This window comes from Pan paniscus, chromosome 5 (genome assembly GCF_029289425.2).
Source record: "Pan paniscus chromosome 5, NHGRI_mPanPan1-v2.0_pri, whole genome shotgun sequence".
In the NCBI taxonomy this organism is placed as follows: Eukaryota; Metazoa; Chordata; class Mammalia; order Primates; family Hominidae; genus Pan; species Pan paniscus.
In genome coordinates this window covers 180,911,234-180,923,703 of record NC_073254.2, presented here as the reverse complement: position 1 = coordinate 180,923,703, position 12,470 = coordinate 180,911,234, and the positions used below count along the sequence as shown (strand labels likewise).

Sequence of the window (12,470 nt, the reverse complement as noted above, 5' to 3'; positions counted from 1 at the left end):
GAGTGGGGTCTGGTGGAGAGGGCAGCTATCTCCTCCCCGGAAGCACTCTGCTCAGAAGCCCTTTTCGTTTTTTGTTGCAAATCCATATTAAGTAAGCAGTTTCCTTACCAAAAAGAAGGCAACCTACCACACTGAGGGACATCACAGTAGTCGTAAAGTTTTCTTGGATTTGTCGTGTAGCACCAGGGACCACCTACATCACCATCAGGGTTACGGCAGTACTGAAAACAAGAAGGCATGTAAGCTCCAGCTCACGTGGGGCAGGAGAGGGAGAAGGTGTTCCAAGGCTCACGCATTTCATGTCTATCCTTAGAAGACATAAAGGAGTGTTTCTTTTTCCTTCCTTCTTTTTTTTTTTTTTTTTGAGGTGGAGTTTTGCTCTTGTCACCCAGGCTGGAGTGCAGTGGCACGATCTCAGCTCACTGCAACCTCCATCTCCTGGGTTCAAGCGATTCTCCTGCTTCAGCCTCCTGAGTAGCTGCAATTGCAGGTGCACGCCACCACACCTGGCTAATTTTTTTTTTGTATTTTCAGTAGAGACGAGGTTTCACCATTTTGGCCAGGCTAGTCTCGAACTCCTGACCTCAGGTGATCTGCTTGTCTCAGCCTCCCAAAGTGGAGGGATTACAGGTATGAACCACCATGCTCAGCCTCTTCTTCCTTTCTTTCTATTATTATTATTATTATTTGAGCAAAGTTATTTTTTGAATGCTCTAAAGCTGTCCTTCCTGTGCCCCTGTTCAAAAGGAGCTATGAGGCCACACCCCTGGACAGGGAGTGGTGACCCCCGGGGGTCTTTGGAGAATGGGTCTCCCTTCAGGAGCCTGACCCAGTGGAGGCCTTAGAGCCCCAGCACCAAAGGACAGTGGGACATCATTGATGTGCATTGTCCCTGGAGGGCTCAGCGCTCTCCTACCCGATGAAGCCTGTTTGCTGTTGATTCAGAAACATTTATTTCCATGCATTGTGCACCCTCTATGGGGCAAGACACAGAAAGGCAGTGTTGTCCTCCCCTTCATATGACACTGTGGTAGAATAAGAAATGTATATTTGGTCTCTTCCCCCCAGTTCCTGACACGGAGCTCCTAAATTCCTTGGGGGTTCCTGAGTGAAGGGAGCATCTTTTGTTCGAATGAAGCAACTCTTGGTGGGTTCCTGGATAGTCTCAGGATGGGGCTGGTTGCCAAGGGAACCAACCATGTGATTGGAGGGTTGGAACTGTTCAGCCCCCCATGTCCAACTTCCAGGGAGGGAACAGGAGCTGAAGGTGAGCTGGTCTCCAATGGCCAACGATGTATTCAACTGTGCCTCTGTAATGAAGCCTCCTTAAAAACCCAGCAAGACTGCACTTGGAGAGCTTCTGGGTTGCTGAACACTTGGGGTACCGGGGGCTGGTGCACTGGAGAGGGCATGGAAACTCTGAGCCACTTCTCACATGCCTTGCCCCGTGCATCTCTTCTGTCTGGCTGTTCACCAGGATCCTTTGTAATATCTTTTATAACAAATGGGTAAATAAAAGTAACGTGTTCCCCTGAATTCTGTGAGCCACTCTAGCAAAGTAATCAAGTAGAAAAACAGATTTTTGTCCAGTTGGGCAGAAGTACAGGTCACCGCCTGGAACTTGGGATTGGCATCTGCAATGGGGCGGTCTTGTGGGACTGAGCCTTAACTTATGGGATCTGACACTGTCTCCAGATAGAGTGTCAGCACTGAGTTACATTGTAGGACACCCAGCTGGTATCTGCTGGAGACTCGCTTGGGGTGTGAGGAGAAATCCCCCCACATCTGGTGTGAGAAGTGTTATGCTGCATGGGTGTGAGAGTGGGGGAACACAGACACTTTGGTTTTTCCTATATCTCAGTCTTCCCTATTCATAGGCCCCAAAGTAAACCATCGCAGAGAATGCATGAGGCTAAGGGAAGTCCCATGGTGACCTGATGGCCCATCCAAATTTTTTCTCGAAAAATCTGACTTAAATTTCATAAAGGGCATCTTTGATTACTGGAACCTAGCATACAAACACTAGAAACTAGAGACAGTCCCCAATAATGGAAACTTTAAAGAAATGTCACTAAAGGGAAGAGGCCTGAGAACCCTCACATGTGTGGAGGTTTCCTGGCCTGTGCTGCTTGTACTTTCCATACTAAGGCCAATTATATTCTAGCTTAGCCCCCTGATGCCTTTCCAATATTTTCTTCTGTCCCCTCTCCCCCATTACAAAAAAGAGCAGTCCAGGCCAGATTTTCTGTAACACAGAACCAATTCTGTTTGCAAAGATTGGTGAGCAAAAGGCCAAAGAGTCCAAATCAAAGTGGCTTACATTTTTTTCCAGACCTGCCCGTGGATTTGTCTCTGGAGTGAAAATGCTGTGTCTATGGGGCTCCTGGGCAGCCCAGTCCTGGCATGGCGTCCCAGTAACAGTGGTCGCCCTCTTGCCTCGGTATCCTTTCCCATTCCCAAACATACAGTCTGTACAGGGAAAAAATGGATGATTATGAAGAGCCGCATAGACCCAGGATGATAGGGAATCAATACAGTCATGTCAGGTTTCTCTAGGACGACAGAATCAGGGGCCACATTCCTCAGAAACTGCAAAGCTGAAGACTGCAATGAACGCTGCCTACCTTAAGAAATTACTGGAGATGCTTACTGGCTTGGAAAGAATCACACATATGGCAGCATGATAGAATAGGAATTTGGACTGGGATACTGAGATAACCCATTTTAGAACAAGGTGAGTGGTTAAGTTGAGCACCTTGGAGGGTTTGCACCAGTCCTAAAGGCACAGCCCACTCACGTTGTGCCAAAAGTCACACCTCTGCCTCCTTGAGAGAGTGCACTGAGGCTTCCTTCCACATGGCAGACCCTCTAAAAACACTTGATTTCTCGTGTAGCATGGAAGGTTTCTGCATCAGTGAGATTTTCCATGGCTTTTCATCCCAGCGTCCAAGTGTGTAGATGTCCAGCCACAGATTTCTTACCTTCTTCGGAAGGAGTCTCTACATTTGGAAGTTGGACAACAGGCGGAGGTGCTACAACACTCGCTTCTGTTCCTGAGCATTTTTTCAGGTTGCAGTACTCCCACCTGACGCTGGGGTCTGTGGTAAAACACCAGGGGCCTTTATCGGCATCTGGATTCCTGCAGTAGTTCATTGTCAGGCCACTGGAAATTCCAAAACAGTACAGGTCACAAGAGGTGGGAGAATATTCAGGGGCACCAGCACCCTCTACATTTTGTTCTAACAAAGTGTTAACAAGTGGCTTTGAAATATTCCCATTATAGGTACAATAATGTTGTAACAAAAAAAATGGTCCTCAACTTCTAAACAACTGTGTACATTTCAAAGACAGATTTTAATTTTTCTTTAAAAAATCAAAAGTAGTATATGCTCCATATAAAAACTCAGATCATACATAAACATGTAAATAAAAGGATCAGAATATCCCCCTCCCACCTTCTGCCAAATACATTTCTCAGGAATAACAGGTACAGATTTTAAAGTGTATATTTTATATTTTTATGCACATAAAAATATATCTCTAACTGTCTAGCTCTCTGTATTTCTCTCTATAGGACTGTATTGTGAAATGTGCATTGGAACTAAAATACATTTCTCCAAGGAGAAAATGACATCCAAGATGGTATCATTCCCAGGCCAGTCACCTTACTCTAAGTACTCACAGTGTAACTAAAGGGATCTACTTTTACTATGAAAAACAACCACGAAAAATAGTGTTACTGTCAATACCGTATCAGGTGTGTCAAGTGGGTTTGTTTCTGCAAGACGTATCAAAGCCACCCTGGGAAACTAGCTCCCAGGCAGGATGCCATTTCTCTAGGATGGGTTCCTGGGCAGGACATCCTCTCCTGCTCTCAATCCATCCTCTGCTGGCCACTGCCACTCCAGGTCTGAGGGAATGGGGGATGAGTTGGAAGAACAGTGGGACTCAAGATATAAAGGGAGACTATGGGATCTGAAGAGGTCGGGCAGCTACGGAGGAGTCTGAAAACAATGGAGTAATAGTCAAAGCAGGCGAGGACCCCGGGCTGGGGGGGATCTTGGAGAATGTGCTCCCCCTCATGCCTCCCAAGAATGTTGCTCCAACCTCTCAGAATCCTCACATTCATGACCTGTGGCTGTCTGAGAAAATGGGAAATGTATTACGTACCATGGGAATGCAACATTGTCTCTCTAGCGACTCTACACATGTGATCTAATCTCAAGCCCAGACACCCCATTTGAGGAAGTTCATAGTCTAAGCAACTGGATGTGTTAAAAGGCTGAGCATTTGAAACAGATTTCCACTCTCTTCAGTTGAGGTATACTTTTACATAGTGTGAAATGCACAGATCTTAAATGTTGTTTGGTGAGTTTTGATGATCACCTATACTTGTGTAACCCACACTCCCATATGATACAGAACACTTCCATTACTCTAGAAACACCCTGTGTCACTGCTCATTCAATTCCTGCTACCCTCTTCCCACTGCCAGAGGGAAACACTGTTGGTTTCCTTCACTAAAGATTAGTTTTACCTCTCCTCAAACCTGATATAAATGGACTCATACAGAATGTACACTTATGTATCTGCCTCCTTTCCTTAATATATTTTTGAGTTCCATCCATCCTATTTGAGAGGATCAGTCACTTCTTCATTTTAATTGCTTAATAATATTCCATTATATGAATAGATCACAAATTATCGATTCATTTTCTCATTGATTGACCTTGTAGTTGTTTACAGTTTGGGGTTATAATAACTAGAGCTGCTGTGAATATTCTTGTAGATCTCTTTGTGGACTTCTGTTTTCATTTCCATGAGGTAAATATTCAGGAATAGAATTGCAGTTTTTTGGGGTAGACTCATAGTTATTTAACTTTATGGAAAACCAGCAGACTGTACTTTAACCAGCATATGCGAGAGCTGCACATCCTCGCTCCACATCAGTGACAGCACTTATTGTTGTGTCTTCTTAATGATACCCATGCCCATTAAGTGTTGGTGACATCTTGTGATGGTTGTAATTCTTATTTCTTTGATGGCTAAAATGTTGAGCATTTTTTCAGGTGCTTATTGTCCATCTGTCCATCGTTCCCTGAGAAATTTCCTATTCAATTCTGTTGCCCATTTTAATTAGGTTGTTTGTCCTCTGATTAGTGAGTAGGAGAAACGTTTATACTCTAGATACAAACCATTTGTCAGATATATGGACGGAGAGAATTTTCATTCCGGTCTGTTACTTACCTACTGATTTCTTAACAATGACTTTTGATGAACATAATTTTCATTTTATGAAAGCCCAAATTATAATTTATTTTCTTTTAAAGCTAGTGTTTTCTGGGTCCTGCCTGAAAAAAATTTTGCCTTCCTCAAGTTTGTGAAAATATTATATATTTTCCTGGAATTGTTTTATTTCAGCTTAAGTTTTAGCTCTTACATTTAGATCTAGGAGCTTTTGCACATTAATTTGGGATGGAAAGTAGAAGTCAAAATTTGTTTTTATTTTTGTTTTCTAGATGGATATCTGATTGTTTCACAATGATTTTGGAAAAGATGTTTTTCCCTGTTGAATTTCCTTGTCACCTACCTCGAAACTAAATTGATCATGTATATGTGGATCTGTTGCTGGACCATCCATTTCTATATCTGTATACTTTTTTTTCCCAATACCACATATCTTGTTTACTGTACCTTTATAGGTCTTTACCTTTGGGTAAGTAAGTCCTCCAACTTTTTTCTTCTCTTTAAATATTGTCCTTGTGATTCTAGCGTATACATTTTTTCACATTTTTAAAAAAAAACGACTGCTGAGATTCTGGTTGGGTATGGGCTGAATCCAAAGATCAATTTGGTGAGAAGTGATATTGGCTCTTTTAATATATAAACATGATATATCTTTATTTAGATCTTGTAATTTCTTCCTTAACAATTGGGTATGGGCTGAATCCAAAGATCAATTTGGTAAGAAGTGATATTGACTCTTAATATGTAAGCGTGATATATCTTTATTTAGATCTTTTGATTTCTTCCTTAACAATGTTTTTTAGTATGCAGTACATAATTCTTGTGCATATTGTGTTAAATGTATCACTAAATATCTTGTGGTTTTGATACTATTGTCAGTGGCATTGCTCTGACATTTTTATTTTCCAGTTGATCATTGGCAGTGTATAAAAATACAACTACTTTTATTATATTGATCATGTATGTACTTATGTGTTCTCCAATCTTGCAAAATTTAATTATTAATCTTTAGGATTTTCTGCATCTGTTAATTAAGCTTTCTGTGAATACAGGCAGTTTTACTTCTTCCTTTCCAAACTTTAGGCCCTTTCTTTCTTTCCTTCCTTTTTTTCCTCTCTTTTTGTTTTGTTTTCAGGTCTTATGGCAATGGTTGTGACCAATGTAGTAAAATGCTGATTAGAAGTACTGAGAGCAAACATATTTTTCTTATTCCCAATCTTAGAGAGAAAACATTAATCTTTCACCATTAAGTTGATGTTATCTGGAGGTCTTTTGTAGATGCCCTTGATCAAGTTAAAGAAGTTCCAGTCTATTCATAGTTTGCTAAGACATTTTATCATGGATGAGCGTTAAATTTTGTCACATTTTCTTCTGCATCTATTGACATAGTCATATGATTTATCACTTTTATTCTGTTAACATGTTGGATTACATGGATTGTTTTGTAAACGTTAAGCCAGCCTTGCATTCTTGAAGAGAAGCTTCACTTGTTTGGGATGTTCATCATGTTAATGATTAAAATTTTGTTACATCTTTTTATGTTTATGTTCACAATACATAATGTGCTATAGTTTCTCACAATATCCTTGTCTACTTTTTTACAAGTAGGGTTTTTTTTTTTTCTCACAAATTGAGTCGAGAAATATTTCCCTTCTCCTCTATTTTCTGTAACAGATCGTGAAGAATTGGATTTTTTTTAAAATAATAAAATTTCTAATGATGCCATCTGAACTTAGAGTGTTCTCTGTGGGAAGTTTATTGATTTATTGATATATATTAACATATTAAAGATTATATACACATGTTGTCTTTAATAGATATCAGATTAGTTAGAAATTCAGTTTATTCAGTGTCCAATTTGCTTATTTGTTTTTTTCTAAGGAATTAGTCCATATTATCTAGGTTATTGAATTTGTTAACGTAAAGTTGCTCTCAGTATTTGTTTATTAGCTTTAATATCAAAAAGATCCTATAGCAATGACTCTTCCCTTTTTTTACTCCTGATGTTGACGGTGGTGCTCCCTCCTTTGTCGTCAGTTTAGGCAGAGGTTTATCAATTACATGAATCTTTCAAAAGAACCAACTTTCTGTTTCACAGATTTACTCAATTGTTTGTCTATATTCTTATACACTGGATTTCGCAGATTTTCATTCTTTCCTTCCTTCCACTTACCTTGGATCTTATTTGCTTCTCCTTTTCTAGATGTTTAAGTTATCTTAAATCAACAGTTCTCAAAGTTTTTGGTCTTAAGACCCCTTTAACTCTTAAAAAGTATTGGGGACCCTAAAGAGCTTTCATTTTGTAATATATACTATGAATATTTATTGCATCCAAAACTGAGAATGTTTTTAAACATAATAGACAATCACACATTTTATTAGCCATCAGAGAGATAATGTGATCAAACATTATGTAGCCTCTGGAAAACTCCACTGTACACTTATCAGGAAATAAAAGTGAAATGGCAAATAAAATCTTTTTTTTTTTAATTTAAAGGTGTTTTAACCTCATAGACTGTCTCTGAAGGGATCTCAAGAGACTTCAGGTTTCTCCAGAGCATACTTAGAGAAATGCCATCTTAAGTCATTGATTTTTACATGTTTCTATTTTCTACTAAAAGTATTTAAAGTTATAAAACCCTAAAAACATTCGCTGCATCATACAAAGTTTGATATGTTGTATTTTTACTATTATTCAGTTCAAAACTTTTCTAAATTCCTTCTTTGACTTATGAAGTATTTGGAAATGTGTTGTTTCATTTTCAGATATTTGATAATTTCCCAATTTTTTTGTTATTTATATCTCATTTAATTCTGTTTTGCTCAAAAACAGACTCTGTATCATTTTAATTCTTTTCAATCTATTGAGACTTGCTGTAGGCCCACACATATGGTATATGTTGGGGAATGCTCCATGCATACTTGAATGTGTATTCTGCAGTTTGGCATAGTGTTAAATAGGTTGACAATTTCCTTTAAAACATATATATTCTTTCTGATTTTTTTGTGTATTTTTTCTATTATATTTTGTTTGGGAAGATGTATAACCATACGGAGAGAGACATTAGGATATCTCCCACTCTAATTGTGGGCTTATCTGTTTGTCTCTTCAGTTCTGTCAGTGTTTGCTTCATATATCAGAAGGGCTCTTATGAGGGTGCAACCCATTTAGCATTGTTAAGTCTTGATGAATAAACTTTTTTTACTTAAGAAATAACTTTTTCATCGTGGTATTATTTCTTGTAGATTACTTTGGGATTAACATTACCACTCCAGCTTTCTTCTGATTCTTATTTTCATGATATGTCATTTTCCACACTTGGTTTTTGGACTAGCTGTTTACAATTAAAGAGCATGTATGGTAAAAAGAACATAATTGGGCTTTGATTTTTATTCAGCTTAACAATCTCTGCCTTTTCTGTGCAATGTTTAATCCCTTTATATTTAATATGCTTAGGAGTATATTAAATATACTTTCAGTTCAGTTTAAGTGTACCATAATGCTGTGTATTTTCTCTCTTTGCCATATCTTCTTCATTCTTTTTTCTTCCTTTCTTTCCTTCTTTTGGATAAATGGAACATTCTTATTATTATCTATTCCTCTAAGTTTAAATTTTTTCAGTTGCTCTAAGATTTGCAATAACCCTCTTTAACTTACCACCTTCAACCATGTGTATTATATAACTTCATGGATAATGTAAGAAACTTAGAACAGTATACTACCATTTATTTCCTACATTATTTATGTGATTATTATTATTTAGAAATTTTTACTTTTACATATGTTGAAGTAGCAATACATTGCTATCATTTTGCTTCAAGTAGTAAATTATTATCTTTTTGTTTGTTTGTTTGTTTGTTTGTTTTGAGTCTCGCTCTGTCACCCAGGCTGGACCGTAATGGCACGATCTCAGCTCACTACAACCTCCACCTCCTGGGTTCAAGTGATTCTCCTGCCTCAGCCTCCTGAGTTGCTGGGATTACAGGCACGTGCCACCATGCCCAGCTAATTTTTGTATTTTTAGTAGAGATGGGGTTTCACCATGTTGGTCAGGCTGGTCTCAAACTCCTGACCCCATGATCTGCCCGACTCAGCCTCCCATCAATTATCTTTTAAAGAAATTAAGGCATTAAATAGAACCCATTTCCAGGGTTCTTCATTACTTAGTATAAAGTTCCCATCTGGCACTATTTTTCTTCTACCAAAATAGATTTCTAGAACATCTTTTATTATATAAGCCTAGTAATGAAATATTCTCTTAGTGTTTTGTTTATTTTGGGGGAGGCAGAATATGTATTTATATAACATTCACTTTCAAGGGATATTTTTGCTGGATATAACATTCTATGTTAATCTTTTTTATTTTTTTCTATCACTTTAAAGGTGTTATTTCATTGTTTCTGACCAGCATAGTTTCTGACGAGAAGGCATCAGTCATTTTTACCACTATTCTTCTGTGTAAACATATATTTTCTTCTTCTGGCTTCTAATAAGATTTTTCTTGTTGCTTCAAGTATTTTTTTCTGTCCCAATATCTCTTTCCTCTCTTGTGACTTGCTTTACACATATATGAAATCTTTTGATATTTTCATAGATATTCTTGAGGCTCTGTTTCTTTATCTTTTCAGTCTTTGTATGTGTGTGCTGCAGTTTGTATCACTTCTATTGAATTATTTTCTAGTTAACTTTTTCTTCTGTAATGTCTAACCTGATGGTAAGGGTAGCCAGTACATTTTTCATTAAACTTACACTTTTTTAGTTATTTAATTTCTATTTGGTTATTTTATAATTTTTCTCTTTTGATATTATCCATTTGTTTCTTCCATGTTCATGTTTTCTTTAAATCCTTGAACACAATTATGATATATATATATTTCAAATCTTCTTGCCAATTTCTTCATTTTGGGGTTTATTTGTATTGAGTGCTTTTTCTCCTGGTTATGGATCACACTAAATGCTTTTTGTATGTCTGGTAAAGTTATAAATTTAGGTCACACATTGTGGATGCCACATAACTGAGCAACTTGATTTTGTTGTTTGCCTCTAAAGAGGGTTGAATTTTCTTGTGGCAATCAGTTAATTTACTTGGAGATCGTGTTGATTTTTTTAGACTTGCTTTTCAGCTTTACTATGCTGTTTCTGGAGTGGCCTTTATTATAGGAATACACTAATCCTACTCCCAAAGTTTGGCTTTATGTGGTGACTACTGAATGCCCAAGATGTTCAGCGAGGTCTCTCCTCAGGCTGGTCAGAACTCAAATATCCCCCAGTGCTATGTGAGCTCTGGCATCTCCACTGAGCTCACTGTTCCCCTGCAGTTTTTCTTTCCCCAGTAGCTGTTCTTTATCCTATTTTCTCTCTGGAACCTCTCCCTGTGCATATGCAGCTTTCTATTTAGCCAAAGACTTGAGGACTTTTCTATGGACATTCCTGGAGCTGCTTTCCTCCACAATGTTTCCTTTCATGTTATTAGCTAGCCTAGAAAATCTCAGCTGTTTTAGTAATCCCAACTCCAGTCTCCTTCCTCAGTTCAGCAAGACTGCTGTGGTCGGCTTGGGCTCTATCTCCTTGTTCTTCAGCCCAGGAAGAGTCTCCAGGAACAAAGCCAAGGTAGTTATTGGGTTGATCTCATTTGATTCCCTTTCTAAATTATCTCAGTTTATCTGTTCTCCAATATGTAAAAATAGTTTTTTCCATATATTGTATACTCATTTATGGAAGAAAAGCTGTCCTTGTTAGACCTGCTTTTCTGTTCATCTAACGGCCTCTTTCGCTTTTCAGCATCTGTGTATCCTGCTTTTGTTCTTCATGTCCCAGCAACCCTTATCCTTTCAGACCACTGGTGCTCAGGATCCACTGTGTTTATACAGGTCAGAATATATATATACACATATTTATGTTATATATATTCTAATATACACACATATATGTGTACATATATATACACACTATATATGTATACTTGTATATCTCATATATGTGTGTATTTATATATGCACACATACGTATACATATGTATGTGTGTATATATATTCATACTTATATATATAAAGTATGTTTACTTGTGACCCAAGACAAAAATAGCAAATTCAACTTTCATTTCAGGGGTTGGAGGTTAAAATGATAGATTTCTATGGTAGAAATATTGCACTGATATTTAGTGGGCATTGTGGAATGGTACTGTTTCTAAGCATTTGCTCATATGTACTCCTGAGCTTTCAATTAATGTGACCTCATCACCTCCAGATGTCCTCCTGCATCCATAAAACTACTCAGGAAAAATAGCCAGCCTAAAATTTCTCTTCTCGCAGGCCCTTTCTTCAAAAGCAAGATTCTTGAGACATTTTTCTACACATTCTGGGTCTAAGAGAAATTTGGTCCTAGGAAGTTGGCTTGAAGCATGAAGCATGGCTCTTTTAACAGAAATTTCAGTTGGCTGATGCCCCTCTTACAGTAAAAATCAAAGACATACGCATTTGGGTAGTTTTCTGGGGTCTTCTGGTGCCGGTGTGGTGTCATAGATGACCAAGACTGACACTTCTTTCCTGTGGTGGTGGTGGAGGATGTGCCTCGGTAGCTCTGTCCATTACCATGGTAGCAGTCCTGGACCACAGGGGTTAGCTCAGGTGGTGCTGAAATTGAAATAAAAGAAATCAAGCTTAACAATTACTGAAAACAAAGAAGCATGAAGCAATTTATGACAAAAACAGTACAGTAGCCTCTGAGAATTATGACTGTTCTCTTTTCTGTATTAGCAGACAGATTAACATAAAAATAGATTTATAGCATTTTAGAACATTAAGAAGTTCCTAGTAATATTTCATTTAAAACCTGGGTGGGAAAGAACAGATAGAGTACTTATAATTGGAAATTGCACTTATGTGCAAGCTCTTTTTTATGGGTCCCTACTGAGTGTTCATGAGAACACGAGGGCAGATGAGAGGAGGATGCATTCGGCAGTGCAGGCTGTGGGTGGTGAGTGGCTGTCAGTGGGGGGCAGACATGAAAGCTTTGCACATTTCTCTAGATCCTTCCTCAAACAAAGCCAAAGACCAAAGCTTCTGGGTGATAGGGCAGGAGATGGTCCTGCATCTAGGACTGCAGGCAAAGATCCACAGCTTCTCAGAGAGTGGTGGAGGCAAAAATCTTATTCCCTTGGAGAAGTTACAGGGAATCCTCTTGTGCCCAACATCCTGCATTGCAATGAAGCAGAAGCCTACTA

The 12,470-nt window shown here is 38.3% G+C and overlaps 1 protein-coding gene across 1 annotated transcript in view; it reads right to left on the bottom strand.

The window, feature by feature from the left end:
* The window catches only part of LOC100982214 (plasminogen), a 51,279-nt gene that overhangs the window by 18,861 nt on the left and 19,948 nt on the right, over nt 1-12,470 (bottom strand). Inside the window, exons 10-13 of the mRNA XM_003820242.4 lie at nt 11,721-11,880; nt 2,982-3,163; nt 2,321-2,469; nt 128-221 (exon numbers count right to left, since the gene is read on the bottom strand). Of these exons, the coding sequence (XP_003820290.1) occupies nt 128-221; nt 2,321-2,469; nt 2,982-3,163; nt 11,721-11,880 (585 nt within the window). The remainder of the gene's footprint in view (nt 1-127; nt 222-2,320; nt 2,470-2,981; nt 3,164-11,720; nt 11,881-12,470) is intronic.